The following is a 22387-nucleotide window of genomic DNA, read 5'->3' as shown; positions in this document are numbered from 1 at the left end:
TGTTTATTACTATAATGGGGGCCAATTGCTTTACTATGAAAAGGAGGGGTGAGAATCCTATAAAGAAGAGGTACAGAAAAGATAAATAAATAGAAGGGGCTGAGGCATAGCAGTAGAGCATTTATTTTACACATAGAAGGTCCCAAGTTCAATCCCCAGCATATTCAATTGAACGTAGCAAGTGACGAGAAAAACCTCTGTCTGAGACCTTGCAGAATCACTGCCAGTCACGGTGGGCAAATCTATCCTCAGCAGACCATTTTTTGATTCAGCGTGCGAGGCAGCTTTATGTGGAACAATTTCCACCTGGGGAAAGAAGTTAAAGGGCTATGATTCAAAAGAGACGGCTGAGCAAAAGGTCATGTTTGAAGTGCACACGTTCAAGGGCTTGGACTAGAAAATGTTTCGATTCAGTTCCAGTTTGGGATCAGATGCAGCCAATACTGATCCAGTTCACTTTCAGCAGAGCCTGGCTGTGCTGCCGTAAAACCTCTAAATATAAGATTGCTGGGGATACACGGCTGGGCTGAAAATCTTCCTGCCTGGCTCGTGAGCTCGCTGGATGCACCTGATAGGAAACAGTACACTGACCTACGTGGGCCCTCGGTCGGGTCTTTACGTTCTGAGTGCAGCATTTGTTAAAGAGAACGGAGTAACGATATGTGCCTTGCCTGCCCAGGTTTATGACTCCCCGTGGGATACCCGTTGGCGTGTTAAAAGCTGGCAAGAGCTTCTCTCCCAGTTCCAGGGCTTTACTCTTGAAGACCTGTGTGGAGAAAGAGAGGAAGGATGGAGTGAGAAAGCTATTAAGAAAACAGCTGCTGGCAATGTAAACTGCATTGGATTTCTAAAAATAAATCTCCAGATGTACAGCCCCTAAGAGGGACTTTACAGTGAATCACTTTTCAACCCATGTATTAAAAAAAAAAAAGAAATTCTGTGCCTGGAGCAGGTGAACATGAATTGGTTGGATCCTGCGGACCTGTTCTACCAGCACAGGTGGTTTTCTCCCTTCCTCTGAGGCAAAATGCTCAGAAGAGTATCTTGTATGAAGAAAGTCTCTTTGTGTCAGAGAAAGGGCCTCTCCTAGCAGAATAGATCTGTGGGATTGTTGTATATTTTGTTAACATTAACAAATCACTTTGAACATTGGGAAAAAAGGATATAAAACTACTTTTATCTGTTTGGTGTAGTGGTTAGGAGTGTGGACTTCTAATCTGACGATCCAGGTTTGATTCCGCGCTCCCCCATATTCAGCCAGCTGAATACTAACCAGTTGGTGGTCCCTGGCCCCAGGGTGGAATGTCTGGCTTCAATCAGGGCCAGGGCATTTTTTGGTCCTGGCCCCTGCCTAGTGGAATGGGCTCCCGGAGCACATCAGAACCCTGTTGGAGTTGGCACAATTCTGCAGGGCCTTTTAGATGGAACTCTTCCACCAGGCTTTTGGTTGGGGTCAAAGTTAACATCTAGTTACATACCTATTATGGCCCCAACCCAGTAATCTGTCCATCTATCCATGCATCAATCCACCACAAATCATCCTGAATGTTTGGGAGAAATCAACACCCATAACAGACATTCCACGAACATATTATTGCTATTTTAGTCTGTCACTATTTAATTTAATTTTAAGTGTAATTTTTCATCTATCGTAATTTGCGTTTTATATTTCGTTGTACACCTCCCTGAGCCAGCTTGCTGGGCATAGGGGTCTAAAAATCTAATAAGCTAAACTAACTAAACCAAGCTAAACCCTGAATAAAATGGGATCTACACATAGCCCTTTCTGTCAGCTGCTTCGGCTTTTTGGCTTTCCCACCATCCTGACAGGTCATTCCTGGCTGCTGCTACTCCAGGCTTCCAAGCAGTTGCCCTGACAACAGCAGCCACCCTCCGGTCTGCTCTGGTCTGTCTCCACTATTGGCACATACAAAGGCCCTTGCTCTCAGCTTCCTGAATGAGTTACCCCTCAAGGGGGTCAGTCATGCTCTGCAACTTGTCTCCTTAGTTTGGGCTCTGTGTGAGGCCAGCACCCCTGACAAATAAATAAACAGGCCCTAAATATAACTTTCCGACAAGACTGCAATGTGGCACATGGGGATTTACTCATTTGTGTTTACCAAGTGTAAAAATCCATGCTCGGATTTGGGAACAGGTCCAATGTGTAGTTGTCACTATTTGATCGGATACAAAACCAGTGATTCAAAGTGGAAAATAATGCAGAAAGATGAACGTTGCAGTTCTCAAGGCAGGAAGTATCGCACTGGAATTCTAGGAACAGAGATAATTTTATAGAGATACCGTTGTTCATGGTGTGCCCTGTCCTCCCACAATGGGAAACCTATACAACCTGTTATAAGCAAGATAGCAGGATTAAAGAAACAAGCATAAACCCCGGCGGAAGCAATTCCCATAATGCAGGGGTAGTCAACATGTGGTCCTCCAGATGTCCATGGACTACAATTCCCATGAGGCTCATGGGAATTGTAGTCCATAAACATCTGGAGGACCACAGGTTGACTACCCCTGCCATAGCATATCGCCAGGCCAAAAAAATCAAGGGTTACAATCTTAGGAAAACTAAATTAACCAAACTTGTGAAAAACCTGAAAATGCATAAAAGAAGGATAGGTCTATCAGTGGCTTTTTGCTAAACAGAACCTCCAGGTGCAGAGACAGTATACCAGCCAGTGCCAATAGATGGGGGGCTGGGGAGGGCTAATGCCGGCCAGCCTTGATGGTCAATTTGCAAGGGATATCTGGACAGGAACTGTGGGAAGAAGGAAACCCTACTAGATGGAACTTTGGTCCAACACAGCAGGACCCCTAGCCTCTTCACTGGAAGGGTACGGCCCAAGATTGTGGATATGCAAGCCAGGGATGAGGGAAGAGCTTAAAGAAAGGATCCCCCACTCATCTGCACATTGTCTCAGCAGCCGAACTCTGTGAAGATGAATGGCTCAGAGCAAGTAGTTCATTTGCAGTGAGTTACCTACCCATCAATGGCCTACATCCTGCTCTTTCCCCACACCTTCCCTCAATATAATTTCTTTATACAGGCAAGCCCTCTGTTATCTGGGGAAATGGAAGATGAAGAGGATTACACAAAACATTCCTCTGCATCTGGCAAAAAAAAAAAAGAAAGAAATGGCATCTCCTCGTTCAACATGGCTCATTCATCTCTTAAACTGCCAGAGTTGCTCCTTTAACCATCAGAATAATGGCAGGAGGCTCAAGTCAGAGTTTTCAACTTCAAATCCTGCTGCCTGATCTGTGGCCAACTGGGAGAAGCCAAGTCATAATCCCCACTCCCCACACACGTACTCTTATTACGCTACCACCTTGGCAAGTCCTGCCTTAATTCTGCATAGGGAAGCAGGGCAGGAGAGCAAAGTTTGTCTATTCAGCCGGGAAGAGGCAGATGGTGATTGCAGAATGAGGTGTACTTGAAAATACCGAAGCCGGGAAGGATTGGATGCTTAGAGCACATTCCAAATCATATAAATTCAATAAATAAAAAAATTCCTGGGATCAGCTGAAAATATATCCGCAGTCTGAGGCCTTTTGGGTAAAATTCCTGCCTCTTCAGACAACAGGGGAAGGGAAGGCAGCACGGCATAGAGCCTGATCTTGGAAGCTAAGCAGAGCCTGTCCAAGGAAGGGAGACCATCGCCTTCCTCTGCAGTCTACCTTGATGGGCTCCAAGACTGTAGAGGAAGGCGATGGCCAACCACCTCTGCTTCTCACTTGGCTTGAAACCCCCTTGGCTGGAATCGCCACAGGTTGGCTGGGACTTGCTGGCACATACGTACTTACAGGCAACAGGACTGGAATTAGGAAGTCTCCTAATTAGTATTACTATTATTATTAGTTTAGTTTAGCTGTATCGGCCAAAAGCCTTCACAATATAGTGAAAATAAGATACAGAATTCAGTAAAAACAAAACAAAATTCAATTATTTAGGCTTTAAAAGACTCAGGATACCATTTCCCACCCCCCACCCCTGTAGTCATTTTATGACTCTAATTTTTTTGGCATGCACAGGAAAGCTTGCACCTTGAATACATTTTTGTTGATCTTAAAGGTGCCATTGGACTCAAATTTTATTGTAGAAAAGATTTGGTTCAAGAAGCAGAAAGACAATTGACCTAGGCCAGAGGTAGTCAAACTGCGGCCTTCCAGATGTCCATGGACTAAAATTCTCATGAGTCCCTGCCAGGGAATACTGGCAGGGGCTCATGGGAATTGTAGTCCATGGACATCTGGAGGGCCGCAGTTTGACTACCCCTGCACTAGGCCAACTATACTTAAACCCAAGCTGCCTCCATAAAGGGGTCAGTGGTGGGAGGCAAGCCCCCTTAAGGCCCCCCTGGTCAAATCTTAAAGACTTTGTAAGGTAAAAGTAAAGGTATCCCCTGTGCAAGCACCGGGTCATGTCTGACCCTTGGTGACGCCCTCTAGCGTTTTCATGGCAGACTCAATACGGGGTGGTTTGCCAGTCATTACCGTTTACCCCCCAGCAAGCTGGGTACTCATTTTACCGACCTTGGAAGGATGGAAGGCTGAGTCAACCTTGAGCCGGCTGCTGGGATCGAACTCCCAGCCTCATGGGCAGAGCTTTCAGACTGCATGTCTGCTGCCTTACTATTCTGTGCCACAAGAGGCTCTTAAAGACTTTGTACATGTATGCAAAATCTCTGGCAAAAAAACTAGGGAACTGTATCACATTCTTTTCTTTTTAGGATACCCAAAATCTCAAACATAAATTCTTTTGCATATATATTTTTCTTTCCTTCAGCACTTAGAATCCTTTCAGTCTTCCTCATCTTGTTTGATGTCTATGCAATTGGACACTATAGCTTCTGTCCAAGAATTTTAACCCTGAACAAGTTGAGAGAAGAAGCCTACGGATAAAAAAAAGCTAGTGCTCTCTTATAAAAAGGGAAGGAAGAGATTCACGTCTCCAAATCCACCAAGGTTTCTTTAAAAACAAAGTCAAGCTGTTAGAACACCTTTGCACAGAACTCTTATTTTTTTGGAACTGGTTTGGTGCAGCTCTCTTGTTTCCAGCATGGAAGATACCCACCTGGATCAGTGGGAGAGCAGCTTGACATTTGCTTGTCTCTCTGTCTCGGGTGTTTTGTGAGATCTCTTTGATCTCTCTACACCTACCATCACCAGCATACGATAGGTTCAGTCTCTGCCAGTATTTGGGAACACCCTGAGAGGATAAGGCAGAACTGTACTGCAGGGAAATGTCATCGCTCAGCAAAATTAATTTTGGTAGTGGAGTTTAATCTTTGTTGGGCTAGAAGCTGCCATTGCCTTCAGAAAGCAGATGCTATTTACTCTTAAGGAGGAGACATCTTAAGGAGGATCATACCTTTGGAGGCTGGTTTTTTTGGGGGGGCATGAAGAAGCACTGCTGCAACTAAAGCTAGATTCCTCTGGCTTGGACCATACCTTCTCCCCCAACTCAAACCACACCCTCCAGGTTTTAAACCTTTTTCTATTACATTACAGGTCCAGTGCCTCGTGGCTGGAGTAGGGGTGGCAGGATTTCTTCTTGGACCTGGATGCAAATACATATTTTAAGGTGCAAGCCAAAGAGTGGGAAGAATGAGATGGGTGGCAACACCTTTGAATGCTAACAGGGTTTTTTTTTACCATTTAGATTTCGGAAAGAGCCCCTTCTTTTAATTATACCCCTGGTTCAGAAGAAGAAGAGTTGGTTCTTATATGCTGCTTTTTTCTACCCAAAGGAGTCTCAAAGAGGCTTACAGTCGCCTTCCCTTTCCTCTCCCCACAACAGACACCCTGTAAGGTGGGTGAGGCTGAGAGAGCCCTGAGATTACTGCTTGGTCAGAACAGCTTAATCAGTGCCTTGGCGAGCCCAAAGTCACCTGGCTGGCTGCATGTGGGGGAGTGCAGAATCGAACCCGGCATGCCAGATTAGAAGTCCACACTCCTAACTACTACATCAAACTGCCCATCTTCACAGGCAGGAAATCTTGACATTAACAGTTTTGTGTCTGGATGAAGTGAAGTGAAGGAAGGACCCAAATGGACGACACAAATGGACGGCAAGTTTGTGTGAAAGCGAGAGAGAGCAAGTGTTCTCATGTAGTGAGATCAGAAAGTGTGCCTGTGTTCATAAAGATCAAGCTTTTTTCACCCACAAAAAGGTATTCAATTAGCTGAGCACAGCTAGGGAAGATTGTGTTATTGCCAATTACTGTCAGATACATTTGTGTTTTGCATGGAGGCATTACAGATGGTATCTCTTGCAGTGCATGGTCCCCCATTCACATTTCCCCCTGCATATCCACGTGCATGAGCATGCATATCTTTACCATTTTACAAAACATTTCTTATGCCTGAGGCAGTAGGCTCTAGTCCATAAACACTGATGCCGTAATAAATCCGTTGCTTTTTACGATGCCACAAGGCTCCCCCTGCCCCCCCTCCATATACAGGTCTCTGTTGTTCATATGCAATTTAGCTATGTGAGCCAACCGGAGAACTCTACACATAGGACCAGACACGACCCAAGGCAGTAAATCCAAAATTATTATTATATTTAGATTTGTTACTCGCCCCCCCCCCCCCCCGGAGGCTCGAGGCGAGTTACAGCATAAAACCCCGAATAAAACCATACAATAAAATCCATGAAACCCCAATACACAATAATACACAGAATAAAATAATAAGACAGATGCGGCAAAACAATAATGTCTCTATAAGTTACCCCAGATAACCCATTCTAAAGGGGTGATGGGTAATGGGAAACAGAGGTTGCTGATTACATTATGCTACTGCTGCCACAGTGCTTTAGGGGGGGGGGGGCGATCTTCCTTGCGGCCCAGCCTCGTCCAGCGACCTGGTGGAAGAGCTCCGTTTTACAGGCCTTGCGGAATGTTGTAAGTTCCTGCAAGGCCCGTAGCTCCTCCCGCAAGGCCTGTAGCTCCTCCCACAAGGCCCGTAGCTCCTGACAGGCTGTAATGTGGGAAAGGGGGAAAAAATAAACTAAGCTCCTCTTGATTTCCTACCCTTTGATTGCACTGGCTTTCAGCAAAGTGACAATAGACCCAAATACCCATGACTAGCCACCTGGACCAATTGAGAGTATTCTCTGGAGAGGATAGCAGATCAGCCTGTGATGTGCAGGGAGTAGTTAATTAGTGATCAAATATGGGAGGGATTCTTTGAGAGTAGAAAGTTTAAAGCACTCCACGCTCGATCACACCTGTCAAGAGTCTCTGAGTCAACAAGACAGACTGTGCTTCTGCCTCCTGATTAAAACTCTGAGGATACACATCTTCCCCTGAATAAATGCATATCCGTAAGCTCCCCCCCCTCTTCATACAGAGTGGTTATTTGCTCCCAAGGTTACACAAGAGGGCAGTGCCCTCCCCTCCCAGGATGGTGCAGAAAACTGGGGTCAAAGGACCTTGTCAGGCTACATTAATGCTCATGACGGCTCTTCACTTTTTGACAATACAGCTGAGAGCAGCCCTTGCTAAAATCGGCAGTTCCCCCACTGCAACGTTTAGCGTGACCCCGAGGGGCCTATGAAAGTTCCCCTTCCCAGCATCAAGAAATTAACAAGTTCTGAATGCCAGGCCAAGATCACAGCAAATGTAGTTCACAGCAAGGGACCAATGTACCAAACTGAAAAGCTATCGAGGAGAAATTGTCCACGGGAGAAAATATCTATACAAAATGATGAGCCAGGCAAGGTAATTATGCGAGACTTAATTAACAGCCATCATCAGCATTTCAATATTCATAAAAAAGAGAGTTAGTTTTCAGCTTGTTGAGTCAGGGGGGATCGTTTTTTGAAGGGCTTGGTTGGCAGCCCTCTCTGGAGAGACTGGCTTTCTTATGGAGAAATACACCCTGGGTGCGAAATGTGACGGAACAAACCTCTTCACCGGTTAAGTAGAACGCGGCCAGCAACCCTCCGATGTAGCGGATGTTCACTTCAAACAAGGAAGCTTCACCATTCTGCAGAGAACAACGACAAAACAAACAAACGGGTTTGGTTCCAGACTGTGCATTGAATAAAAAGCTAAGAACACACTCCAGGAGAGGGATACTAACTAATTATTCTTTCTTTACATTCACAAGGTTGTAAAGCAGAACTGAATGACATGGAGGATGCATGCCTGCTGCCAAGAACCAGAAGCCCTGTTTCCCCTCCCGCCCTCTCATCAAATAAAATCCAGTAATCTCTCATTACATGAAACTGCAGAGTTGAGAATGTCTCAGACCCCAGCCCCTACACTGCTGTCTCCACCTTGCAGGAGTGGAGAATTTTTCAATTAATGACCTTTATTCATTCATTTATTTATTTAGTTATATGAAAGAAAACCAGGAGAGAAGGAGAGCAGGGTGTTTTGCTTGCGGGGGCAGAAAGCATCCTCTGTACTGCCCGGTTTAGTTTTTAGAGTCAGTGCATTGTAGCCCATGCCACACTCACTACCTGTTCGTATGGATTATCTGGCTCTTACTCCATTGATTTCTACTCATGCAATTCCATTTTCTGTATTGCTTGATGTAGCATCTCTAACATTACTTTTGCACTGTTTCTCGTTTGTAATCCTAGTCCTACTGAGTTGGTTATGGTATGTTGGGGTATTTAGATGCCATTACTTTGCGCTATGTAATCTCACTGTGTCAAGAAACACGGGCAATAAATACCATATAAATCAATAATTCATATGGAGCCCTGGTAAGAGGGTTGCTATATGAACAGTGGCTGCAAAAGTGAGCCTCAGATTGGTACAAATTGGAACCTATGTATGTACATTTCTGAGCATTTATACATGATTTACCTCCTAACTTTCTCCCCAATGGGGACTCTGTTCTCTTCCAATTTATTCCCTGGGAGGTAGATGAGGGTCTATGACTGGCCCAAGACCACCAAATAAGATTCCACAGTAGACCAGGCAGAACTGGGATTTGAACCTGGGTCTCCCAGATCCTAGTCCAGCACTCTAACCACTATGCTATGCTGGCTCTCCAGATGATACCACTCATCAAAATGAGGTGGATGGTTCCACAGAGGCAGGGATCACTTAAGCCTGCGCACAGAGATTTTCTTTCCCATTCAGCATTCCTTCCTGAAGAGGGGAGAAAATACATCCTCAAAATTTGGTCCCATGCCTACAACCTCCACTTCACGGCCAGGTGTGAATGGCCTGTACTACTAATTATTATTTATGTAACATTTTTCAAATGTGAAAACCTTCATCTGATTTCTTTGAGCAGCGGCTCAGTGAAGACAAAGGATTTCTTCCAGTTTTCACAGCTGGGGAAGTGAGGCTGGCTAGAGGTGATCAAAGGCCATCAGAGGAAAACCTGCATACAAAGGGGCAGGGGAGACTTCTCAGCAAAGCCCACCCCTTCATGTTTTATGAAGGGCGGGTAAATTATAGGCAGCCATTTTAACCATGCTTACCTTGGGAAACAACTTCCCTGGAAACAGCAGGGTGGTTTCATATAGATACCTTAAGGAGAGCCAGAGACAGCAAGGGTTTTCAGTGGGTTTTCCTAGGGGCATTCACTAATGTGGAAGACAGAGTCTCTCAGACAGCCATTTACCTGGAGCGAATTATGCTCTATAATAATAAGCCAGCTTTGGATCAGTGAAATATCAAAGCAATTGCAGTGAAATTGTGCCTTTCAGAAACGTGCTCATGAAGTCCAATCTTGCATGCCAATTCAGTTTTGCTTTCTGAATAAATATCAGCTCCCCTCCATGTGTGCGTATCCATACATGCCCCCTCAGGCAGATAAGTGATAAGAAAGAGGCCTCTATACGGTGCCTTGGGGGTAAAGGCAGGCAACTCTTGCCCTATTACACACACACTGCAAAGGCCTGAAGAACTAGCTCAGATTTGGGGGAGCGGGGTATGTTAATGAAACCATACTGTTTAGTATTTATATAAAATGTCCCAATATTTATGGCACATCTCATATGGTGCTATGCTGATATCCTCACAACAACCCTGAAAAGTTGCTTAGCATTGTTATTATTGTTATATTTGTTCCACATAATACTTTTCTGGTAAGGCCTTGGAGGAGGAGCATGTCTCATGGCTTAAGTGTCACCCAGTGCTTAACACCCACTCAGGGCAGCTGTTCCGCCCCTGAGTGCTTCCTCCAACCAGCTTGCCTGTCTGTCCAGTGGCCAGCCAATTGCCTTCCATCCCCCACTCTGACCACCCCCTCCTCCTTCCACTTCCCTCTGAGGCTTGGAGGCTGCAGATCCCTGCTGTGTGAGAGCTGCCTCTGCCGGTGAGTTCCATAACTGCTGCCTGCAGCTTTTCCAAGTCCTGGGGGGACCTGGGGGGGGAGGGAGGGGCCATCCACAGAGTTCTTCCACCCTACCCCCAATCTGGTGCCCGTTATATTCTTGACTACAATGGGCTTGGCCACTAGTTATTATTAGATTTATTCACCATCACTTCCAAAAACAGTCTGGCTCGTGGTACTGGGGCACAATCCCAGTATGGAAGCAGCCAGAGATAAGGAATGGTACATCGCTGTCCATAATGAACTATTACCAGCAGGTTTCAAAATACTGCTAAAACATCTAAGCACAGACAACAGTAGGATGCACATTCCTACTCATAGGGCTATCATGAGCAGCCCTGCTCTTGCCATGGAACTGGGGGTTCTGGGGAGACCTGAAAAGGGCTCAGTCTTCCCATTCAGCATCTGTCCATCTCCAGTTTTATTCCCCCTATTTCCTTTTTATCTCCAGTTGGGAAGTGCAAAGGTTACCCTGCCCCTACTAGTCATTCCCTTTTATTTTATGCCAGATTTTAGATCATACTATAGGTCTGTGGGCAGGATGGGACCATAGCTCAATGTAAGAGCATTAACTTTGCATGCAGAGGGTCCCAGGTTCAGTCCCTGACATCTCCAGTTTAAAGGACCAGGTAGTAGCAAGTGATGCGAAAGACTTCTATCTGATCCCTTGAGGAGCTGCTGCCTATCAGAGGAGATGGATGTACCTAACTGGGGGGAAAGAACCTTAAATGGTACAATATTTACCAATGGGATCCAGAACTGGCACAGATGGGCACCAGTGTGAAGCGGCAGCAGCTGCCGTGTGGTCTCTCTGTGGCTGGTGGCATCAAAAGGACCCAAAATATTAGGCTCTCCCCTCTCTGCCTTCCCTCAACATGGCACACCTCCCCCCTAAGTGGACGTGAGTGGCCTGTATCTATTCACCTGCCTGAGAAAGCAAGTGACTGAGTAGCAGTTTCCAAACCCAGTTTGGGCTGGGTTGTCATCAATATGCCGATGACACCCAGCTCTTCCTCCTGATGGATGGCCGCCCTGACTCCCCCCCAGAAGCATTAGCCAGCTGCCTGGAAGCAGTGACGAGATGGCTGAAGCAGAGTCGTCTGAAGCTCAATCCTTCAAAGACGGAGGTCCTGTGGCTGGGTAGGAAGGGCCCATGCGAGGAAGCGTGCCTGCCTGCCCTGGATGGAGTACAGCTCTCTACGGCTCACTCCGCCAGGAACCTAGGCGTGATTCTGGATACTTCCCTTACAATGGAAGCCCAGATCACAAAGGTAGCGCGGCTGGCATTTTACCATCTCCGCCAAGCCAAACTACTAGCGCCCTACCTGGCCCCGGAACACCTAGCCACAGTGATCCATGCGACGGTCACCTCTAGACTGGACTTCTGTAACTCGCTCTACGCAGGCCTGCCCTTAGCCTTGACCCGGAAACTACAGCTGGTCCAAAACGCAGCGGCCAGGATCCTCACAGCAACACCGTGGAGGTCCCACATCCGGCCCATTCTCCACCAACTGCAGTGGTTGCCAGTTGAATTCCGGATCAGACTAAAGGTTCTGGTAATTACCTTCAAGGCCATTCACGGTCAGGGCCCAGTGTACCTGAGGGACCGCCTCCCTGCCTATGCCCCTAAAAGAGCTCTGCGCTCCACCGCCACCAACCGGCTAATGGTCCCTGGCCCTAAAGAAGTCCGCCTGGTCTCGACCAGGGCCAGAGCATTCTCTGTACTGGCCACCACCTGGTGGAATGAGCTCCCGGAGGAGATCAGGGCCCTGACGGAGCTTAAACAGTTCCGCAGGGCCTGCAAAAAGGAGCTCCTCCACCAGGCATTTGGTTGAGACCAGGCACAACCAACAGCGAATGAAGGGCCCCCGCTCCCCCCGCTCCCCCCCTCCCCCCATCTCCCCCCTCTCTCCCCCCTTCCTCCCAGAACTCCACCAGAGCGCTCTGGACCTGTTGTGGTATTGCACCGTTCCATCGTTATATTATTTTATTATACTGTTATACTGTTACATTATTCTGTTATATGGTTACAACCACTGTTATTATTTACTGTATGTTTTAACGAAGACTGTTTCATGTTTCATGTATCGTTGACTAGTTTTAATGTAAACCGCCCTGAGCCTTCGGGGAGGGCGGTATATAAATCTAAATAAATAAATAAATAAATAAATAAATAAATAAATATGTCACCACAGCTCCTCATTTGCGCAGGAGACTAGGAGTAGCCACCACACCCCACTGGCCTGCCCTCTCTACCTGTGGACATACCTGGGAGGGGGCTGTCCGGACAGCATATTGCTGAGCTCCCCCAACTCTTTGAAATAGAGCCACTGGAGCATGGTGGTCCTGCCAGCTTCTAAGAGATTCTCTTTTCAGGCTGGCATTATTAAAAAGCAAATGCCGTAATGGGTTCTTCCCCCTCAAGGGGAAACCTCTGCCTCTCAGTCCCTGAAACTACGCTGTCAGCGCAAGGAAGCAAGAACGGAGAGGAAGGTCCTTACCACCTGATTCTTTAAAAAAAAATCCCCCTCCCATTTGTAATTCTGGCTTCAGGCAACAATGCTAATATACTGGTTTAATTTTTTAATGTAGGTCCAATCTTTCCTACATCAAATGCCTATCTCGCAAGGTTAATTTTTAAGTTTGCAGACTGATCCGCAGTAACGGATGGGGCAGAAGGAACAGCGTTCGTAAAAACCCTGATCAGTGATCCTTGCTGGTTTTGTCTCCTTGCCTATCGATCCCATATCAAACTCAGAAGCATTCAGCCAGATTGATTAGAAGCAACTTCCCATTTGCAAGTCTGGGCTGGCTATTTCCTCCCTCCCCCTCCCCTGCCAAGAGATGTTTTTCTTCTGAGGACAAGCAATGCTCTCGCTCTGAAAGAAGTGTTAATGACACTGCACAGGCTGTGCCGAGACTCTAGAATTAGCATTTCAGCTCTCCTGGGACATGTGCTCAGTGAAGTCCAGGTGCCGATCCAGTTCAGCATTCAAGCTACTGGCAAGAGCCACATAGATGACCTGTCAGGGGGGTCTGGAAGCAAAGCATTGCCTATATATCCCTCACGTCTAAATCTCCAGAGATGTGGTAGCTGAGCCTATTGATGTGCTGTCTTACAAAGTGAAGGCTGAACCTTATGGAATGCCTTGCCAGCAGCCGCACACTAAGAAGAAGAGCTGTTTTTTGGGTACTCTGCTTTTTACTATCCAAATATTCATTGAATTATTGTTACATTTCTAGACCGCCCCTATCGCACCTGGACTCACGGGGTGGTTCACAACATTTATATATACATAAAAACACCAGTTAAAATATTAAGCAAGACAATATTAATGGCCCTAGTTGACAGCCTATTCTTATTGGCTTGGTCGGCCTAGTATGTCTCTCTTCTTCCTCTCTTTAGGGAGGTGGTAGGAGAGAAGGCTATTAAAGCTGTGGTTATTACAGGGGCAGCAAGGGGAGGCCCTTCAATGTTTTGTTGTTCATTTGTCCAACTGGCCTCAACCATAAGCCTGGCGGAAAAGCTCCATATTGGTGCTGGCAGAGGCTCATAGTAATGGTAGTCCATGGACACCTGGAGAGTCACTGTTCGGCTGCCCCTGTCATTGACATTTGCCTTGTAACTTCTAGACTGCTTCATGCAGCTGACAAAGCAGAGTCTGCTACATTGGATTTGTTAGCCATTAAAGTATCGGATCAACCTGCCAAGGTTGTCAAGTGATTTTTGTTCTGGTGCCTCATTTATGGTTGCGGCTAAGAAGAGTCATTTCTTTTTCCTTCCACACCTTCACATATAACCATGGGCTTCCTCTCTTGCCTCTGGGGTACCTCAATCTGTCTCAACAAAGAGCAGAAGGCTGAATGTTGTGCCCTGCATTATTCTCTTTTAGGATTGCCACAGAGTTCTGTTCACGTTCGGAGTCTGGTCATTAGATCTGACGTCAGTCAGAAGGAAACACATCCTCAAAGTCCACTGGATTAGCTTTAGTCCTCTTTCTCCACCTTCCCCTTCAAAAATGTAAACCTTGGTCATCTCGTGTGATTCCCCTGCAGTGAGCTAGCTACTCTGTGGGTAGCTTTACTGGGATGTGCCAGTATACTGCTTGCCCCTGATGTTGCAAGACTAGTGGATGGTTTCTTGCTACCTTCCAGGGCAAGGGGTTGACACGAGATTGAGCCTGCAGTGGTTCTTAAACCTGGGAATTGATAGATGTCCAGTGTTCAGCCTGTGCACTCCCACCAACTCTGAGCAAAGGAGGAAATTAGGATTAGACCAGTGAGAGAGCCCTCGAGAACACCCTGATCCCTATGAAAGCTTCCAGGTCATGCCTCATTAAAGGTCTGAGGAACAAGGACAGAGGTGTCACCTCTCCTTGTTTTGTTCCCTTTTCAACTTTATGAATCTGGGGTGGGCTGAGGTGGGGAAAACAAATTAAGGCTTAGCACCTGGTGATGTAATATTTACTGGTGACACATTTTGGTCCCATAAATGTTTGCAGGTCTGTTTTGCTCTAAGCTAAAAGCAAATCTTGTGCCCTGGAGAGCTACGACTGGTGGCGTTTGAGAGCACTAAACCTGGCAGACCAGTAGACCAATCACTATAAAGCAGCCTCATATATTCCACGGAAGAAGAAAGCTGCGGTTATTCAAAGAATCAGAAAACTAGCCCCTCCATTCCTCAACTTGGAAAATCCAAGCAGCTAAAGGCATTAATGCATCCAATTATCTTCTATTATAACAAAGCTTTCCTTATGCACAAGACTGCACCAAAATTGCACACAATTATGTGTGAGCTTCATTTTCTAGTGGCAATCTGCTGAAGCAGAAGAATGAAGAATATATTTTTTTCTGGCTGTCAAATAACAAAGGTAAATTTTTGTTGCTCCTGTGAGAGCTAGTGTGATCCAATTTAAGCCTGGATCCACAAGACTCATATTCAGGTCTCATGTGTACCACCATAACTTAGGGTAGTTTTTTGACACCTTGGCAAGCTGTTCACTCGGCCTCAGTTCCCCCATAAATGGTAATAATCTGGACTACCTAGCAAGGCTGTTGTGCAGCCCGTTATAATAAAGCCCATACAGTTCTCAGCATGTCTAAATAACAAGTTAAAAAATACTAACCCTGCCAAACAGCAAAAGCACAAGAGACAGAAAAAGATGACACCAGATGGAGCACTGATTGGATTTTAGCCAGCTACCAAGAAGATCCTTTTTTGTATACTGCTTTTTACTACCCGAAGGAGTCTCAAAGCGACTCACCTTCCCTTCCTCTCCCCACGACGGACACCCTGTCAAGTAGGTGAGGTTAAGAGAGCTCTGAGACAACTGTGACTGGCCCAAGGTCACCCAGCAAGCCTCATGTGTCTCAAAGCAGCTTAAAATTGACCTCCCTTCCTCTTCCCACAACAGGCACCCTGTGAGGGAGGTGAGGCTGAGAGAGCTCTGAGACAACTGTGACTGACCCAAAGCCAACTAGCTGCCTGCGTGTGGAAGAGGAACAAGGACTCAAGAACAGTTCTCCAGATCAGAGCCTGCCACTCTAAACCACTACACCAAGCTGGCTCTCCCTGGTTAAAGAATCAAAGACATTGCCTGTTTAATATTTTGACTCTTTATTTCTTGCCATAATATATATGTTCCATTTTTCAGCTTGTTTGTAAAAAAAACAACACACACACACACACACACACACGACAGCTCAAGCTGAGATCAGAACCTCAGAGTTAAAATACAGCAGGTTGTATTCACAGCAGAGACCGTTTATGCACTGGGAACTTCACTGCCCCAGGTCCTGTGCAGGAGCAAAAATTGGGAGCAGATGAGGAGCACCAGGCCAAGTGCTCCGCCATGTGGGTGCAGGAAGAGGTGGGGCAACTTGCCACGACTAAAACTCCAGCCTGCAGCCCAGCATGAAATGTCCAGTGCATAAACGGTCAGAGAGAAACATGTTCAAAGAGTGACTCACCACATTCAAGTCAAAGCTCTGTTCCACCCAATTTTTGGCTTCCTGGAATTCTTCTTGCAGCTCCATCACATACAGAGTATCTAAAGCGTCCACCACTGTGGCTCCCCGGAGACCTCCTGCGTCGAGAGAAAACAAGGACCATTTGATCAGATCAGTATTTTGTTTCTCTTGCGGTGGCGTCTTACATACAGAATTGAGTATTGACAAGGTTCTCATTTAGTCCTGAGATGGGCCCATCAATATGCAACACCCTTTACAAAGTTCCACAAACTGCAACAAAACTGACTGTCTCCCTGCAGATAATAAAATGTAAAAATCTGGGTGACATAACTGGAGAGTGGAAGCAGAAATCAGAAGTGGCAAAGTTAACTAGGGGGGCATGTAAGCAAATGCAATTGGCCCAAACTTCATTTCAGCTGGCCTTGATGACAGAGAGGTTAAGCTGGAGGTTTCGCAGAGGAGGGACTGGAAAACACGCACCTTATGACAGCTGTTCTTACGGCCAAACTACGCATGACGCTTTACATGAGCTGCCATTGGGGACTTGTTCTACTGAAGAGATGACTCTCCAGTGGAAACCCCTGGGCATTGGGAGTGAGAGGCAGGAGACTGTCCCTTTGCCTGGGCTGTGATGCTGATCTGAACTGGGCCCCTGCTGGGCTTTTGCACGGGAGTCACTACTGGGGAATCATGCCTGCAGTACAGCTGCAAGTCCCTGTGACAAACTTGTGTAAAAACATAATGTGCAATTCAGTCCGTGGAGATCAAAAACAAATTCTGGCAGGATGAGAACAGGACACACAATCCCCCACACTAGGGGTGGTCAAACTGTGGCTCTCCAGATGTCCATGGACTATAATTCCCATGAGCCCCTAGGGGCTCATGGGAATTGTAGTCCATGGACACCTGGAGAGCCACAGTTTGGCCACCCCAGCTCCACACACACGGAGCCAAGATTGGAGACTCTCCAGTTTGAAAGAAACTTCTGTTTGACAAACAGGGACTTGTTCCCGTTTAGAATCCCAGTTTGTGGGTAAGAAACGAGTCACAAGTTCTTAAAGGGGCCACTCTGGACATCACAACAAACTGCAGTTGCTTTCCAAACCAGAAAGTTACAGCTCTGTGCATAGGGGAACCATGAGAGCCTTCCCTGATCCTGGAGTTTGTTTGTAACTGAAATGCATCCTATATTTGGGAGTTCAAATGGAACACATGATTAAACACCCACCCACACCCCTTTCAGATACATAGTGTTTTCTCTCCCTCCTTGGGAGGGACTAGGTGTTCAGTCTGTGACCTGTGATTTTTAAAGAGCATGCTGATGAATCAGTCAACCAACCGCCTTATCAGGGAATGGAGATAGAGCTTAGACAAAGAGACCTGGACACAGGGCAGGCCCAGCTAGGGAAGCACAGCTGGGTACCAAGAGTGGTTCCTTTCCTCTCCCTTCCCCTCTATGTCATAAATGGCCTGAAAGCTTCTCCCCTGGAACAAGGACCTCATCCCTGAAACAAATTTCATGCACTGCAAAAGGATGGGATTTTGTGAACAGTTTTGGCAAAGGTTTCCTTCCATAGGATACATCTCCAAGCCATTTTACATCTCCAAATTGTTGTTATTGCTATTACTGATGTGAAAACGTCTTATGCAGCAGCCACAGGGAAAACCTTTTAAGATATGCACATGTTAGATCACGCACTTTCAATGCACTTTTGAAACCCAGCTGCAAAAGCACACTGAAAGTGCATTATCCAATATGTGCAGAGTGGGCTAGGAGAGGCTGGGCACAAGGTGCATGCTTCACTAGGGAGCCATATTCTGTACTGTACGACCGCAGGCAGCAAGCATAACGCTCCAATGGTGCACTGCGATATCTCTGTTATTTTTCAGATGATAGCAAAACAGCAAAAAACAACCTTTTTGTCTCACTGAGATCCTTAATTCGACATTAAAATAATTTGACGCAAAAAGATCTTTAAAAACAAAAATTCAGAAAATACAGAGTTTTAACTTTTTCACATACATTTTACCTGACAACCTGAATCTCGCATCTTTTTAAACATTATATTTTGTTATCCACCCTTTTTCAACAGACTCGGGGACTAAAATCGCGACCCCTCTGACACCTTTCGGCTCTGCTAGCTATGCAAAGGCAATGTGCAAATGCCCCAGCTAAAAGCAAACAGCGTGCTGGGCAGGAAACCAACCACAACAGATGCTTGCTTCTGGATGGAGAGTGTTCTGGAGAACGTCTGCTTTAGTTCTGGGGAATTATGGAATGCCTGGACCTTAAGGGAGAGGTTGAACAAGACGCTGAATGCCAAATGTGGGATTGCGGCAAGGGAGCCTGATTTGCAAAGAGCACAGGGCTGGCTGGGGAGCACCACCCACGAACTACCTGTAGCACAGAGAGAGGCCACAGTCAGTCTGAGCAGACGAAGACACTGGCTCCAATAAACCAGCCAGGTGACTCAGCAGAAGGCAGTGCCCAAAAGCCCTGCTTTGGGGCATCAGGCCTGCCCCTTTCATACATTTTAGTCTCCATATGCAGCTGGTTTATGCAACCCTTCATGGTTGATTTATAGAGGTAAGCGCGCAAGAGGGATGGGACACAGATTTGAAGGGACTCTCACAACCACAAGGATAGCATTGTGCTGTGGTCCGAATGGGTATATTTGAACAGTGGTTTTTTTTTTAAAGAGGGAAGGAGTTCAGAGGAGTAGACAGTCACCCAGCCCAAAGCAAAATAATGATTTGAAGTGGGAATCTGGTGCTTCAGTAGGGTTGCCAACTCCTAGGTGGGGCCTGGAGATCTCCTGGAATTACAACTCATATCCAGATTGCAGAGATCAGTTCCCCTGGAGAAAATGGTCACTTTGTGGAATGGACTCTATGACATTGTCCCTCACCGATGTCCCTCCAATCTCTAAACCCTGCCCTCCTAACCCCTCCCCCCCAACAAAAACTTCAAGAATTCCTCAGTCTGGAGCTGGCAACCCTATGCTTGAGTTTAATTTGTCCTGCTATCTATAAGTAAGAATTTAGAAGAATGAGTGCATTAGACAAAACAGTATTTCCACCTTTTCTCATCCCAGTTTCATAACAGATAACATGCAGGCATTCAACCAGGCCCCCCTCCTAAGCCTTCAGAGAAAACAATTGTTCAGGGGAGAGGTGATGTCTGGTCTGCATCAAACACAACACACACTCCCCAGGATCTTCCCAGACAAAGCATTGCTTCCTCCGCAGCTGCCCAGGACAGGCAGAGGACAGCTCCCTCCCTGTGCTAGATGATGCCTGAGATCAGATAGCTCTCCCAACGGCAGACCGTATGTGCTGCTGAACATCAAAAGTACATTTCCAGTGCAAAATGACTCACAGCTTTCCAGGGCCGATAAAAACGCAAGAGGTGACATCAGTGGGTAACAGCAGGATTCCAAACAAACCCTTCGGGTGTCCAAAACAGCACATGTCAAAAAAACAGCATTGCTAGCTTAGCTAAGAGGACCGAGTACCCTGCCCCTCTGGAGTGTGCCTAGACTGGTCATTATTATAATCCTCCAGCAGGGGGCAATAGTTTATATGCACAGCAAGAACATAATTCAATTGCTCCTGCCAGGACTTCTTCAATCACTCTAAAGGATTTCTGATCCACCCACTCTCAGCCAGCTGATCCCTTTCATTTTCTGCCTGCCAGGGAATGCGAAAATAGCATGTGTGTCAACAACCACACTAGACGGCCAATAGGCTCCATTCAACTTTGTGAGCCACACGTTATGAAGTAATCTAACTTCTCAGCCCTGCTGGAAGTGTCAGTGCCATGTAATAGTTAAAGTGTCAGGCTAGGCTCTGGAAGGCTCAGGTTCAAACCCTCACTCTGTTGTGGAAGGTTGCTGGGTGACCTTCAGCCACGCTCTCTTTCTTTCAGCTTAACCTACCTCACAGGGTTGTTGTGAAGATAAACTTGAGGAGAGGGGGAATGCTGTAAGCTGCCTGGAGGAGGGGGGTTCCCCTTGGGGAGGAAGTTGGTGCAGATGGGAGGGGGAGTCTACCGTGCTGTGAAGCTGGCAAAATGAGACAAAGGCCAGTCCAACCCTGAGGAGCATCAGCAAAGCTACCGGCTGTCAAACTCAGTTTGATACGGACCCACCTTCCTTGCAGAAGAACGATGAGAAATCATGGGCATAGGAGGCACTGTGTGAGACACTGTACACTAGAACCTCCTCCCCTTCCCAGACCCACACGGGAGGTTTCCAGATGGTGCCTTGAAACAGATATTTTTTGCCACCGTTCAGAGGGAGCAGGCAGCCAGAGAGTCCAGCAGGCTTCCTATTGCTCAACCCAAATACTTTTTACAGTGGGTTAAGAGGACGTCTCCACTCAAAGGAAAAATGCTGGAGCCCCTGAGGTTCATTGAGCCAAGGAAGGTCTTTGCCTGGTTAGGAAAGACTCTTGCAGCCATTGCCGAAGCCGCTCTGAGCTCTCCCAAGCAGGAGCAGGGCACAGGAATGACAAAAGTTGGGCGGCTTCAATAGAAATTGCTTTACTCTTTGCTTTTGAGTAAGCTGCATTCTTCCGAGCATTGCCACTTGCCCTTCAAGCTTTCCAATTCGGTGCTAATTCTCTTTTAATGACTTCTTGTTTTAAGACCTCTTGGTTTATTCCAGTACTAAAGCCACTGACAGTTTTGAGCTAGTCAGCACATCGCAGACTGCACACAGTACACACACAAACCCAGTTGTGTGTTTTTACTGCCCAGCTTAAAAAAAAAAAAGATTGCTTACACACGCACACTCGGAATCGACACAATGCATCAAAAGCCAGGGGAGAGACAGCGGCTACAATTGGTGGGAATCTGGTCATTCTTAGGGCTGCTCGCAGAGGTGACCCTGCAACGTATTTTAAGTGCGTACGTGGCAGAACATTTTCACCTTGTGGGTTTCACAGGGACATGTCTCAAGGACTTAGAATTGGCTGTACCCCTCCCCCCGGCCAGCACGTACACATACAGGCAAAACAAGCTGCCCGTCAGCGGTTTGCTTCTGACTCTCTCCATTGTAACAGCTTGAATCAGTTTGCGTCAGCATCCCCTACTAGCTCCGGTCCTAGTCCTGCTGGGACCGGCAACCAGTCTCTTTGCAGCCCAGGTGCAGCCCAGGTGGGGCAAGGCTGGAAGGCAATAATAAAATAATAATAAAAGACTCAATAATAATAATAAAAGACTCAATAATGAGTCTTTTGAACAGACCTCCCCAAACCTAAGAGCCAAAGGCCACATATATATAATATAATTTAAAGAAGGACAACCACTGAGGAAAACAAAATTGAAAACGGTTTAATCTAGAGGCCGTTCTGGTTGTGCTTATACACATAAATTTACAAGAAGAGATAAGAAACGTTTATTTGTATTTATTGTGGAATTGTTTAATATAGCCCGGGATAGGTTCTGTTTTCTGTCACAATAATTTTGAACCGTCCCTTTCTTTTCGTGGTGGAAGGCAATAACCGGCATAAGCCACACCCACAACCTCCTCCCACCTCTGGGACCAGGATCTTCTGCAGTGCTGCCATGGGTCCTTGGGAGCACCGGTGTGGCTCTGGAAAGCAATGACGGGTGTCAATTATAACCACTGCCCCCTCCCCAGTGCTGCCACTGTCCGGGAGCAAGCAAAACTCCATTGGGACTGCCACTACCTCTGGAGCTGGCCTTGAACCCAGGGGGCAGCAGGCACAAGTAACATCCATGGCCTCTTACCACGCGGCTGGCAGTACAGAGCAAGGTCCCAACCATGCTCCGGGGGGGGGGTATCCAAGAAGCCTGTGGGTCACTTGAGCAGCGAAGCAGCCGTGGGTCCTTTGGACATGAATCTGTATGAGTTTCCACACTGATGCTTTAGGTTGCTGGCACATCCTGCAGGATCTTAAATTTAGCCGGCTACTGGGCAAGCAAGTGAACTGGTGGAAACGCACACACAGGCAGAGGGACTTTGTGAGCCCAAGGGAAGTGCTGGCCCCAGAACTGAAAGTCAGTTTGTTAAGGGGCACTCTCCGCTTTCCTGTTAGCTGCCTCCAAAGTCTTTGGAGAGCTCTGAATCAA

The 22387-nt window shown here is 46.7% G+C and overlaps 1 protein-coding gene across 1 annotated transcript in view; it reads right to left on the bottom strand.

Moving 5' to 3' along the window:
- MAN1C1 (mannosidase alpha class 1C member 1) overlaps window positions 1–22387 on the bottom strand; it is a 150481-nt gene that overhangs the window by 20509 nt on the left and 107585 nt on the right. The window contains exons 3-5 of the mRNA XM_077337648.1: window positions 16291–16406; window positions 7927–8007; window positions 672–766 (exon numbers count right to left, since the gene is read on the bottom strand). Of these exons, the coding sequence (XP_077193763.1) occupies window positions 672–766; window positions 7927–8007; window positions 16291–16406 (292 nt within the window). The remainder of the gene's footprint in view (window positions 1–671; window positions 767–7926; window positions 8008–16290; window positions 16407–22387) is intronic.

This window comes from Paroedura picta, chromosome 5 (genome assembly GCF_049243985.1).
Source record: "Paroedura picta isolate Pp20150507F chromosome 5, Ppicta_v3.0, whole genome shotgun sequence".
NCBI lineage: Eukaryota > Metazoa > Chordata > Lepidosauria > Squamata > Gekkonidae > Paroedura > Paroedura picta.
This window is presented reverse-complemented; position numbering and strand designations above follow the sequence as displayed.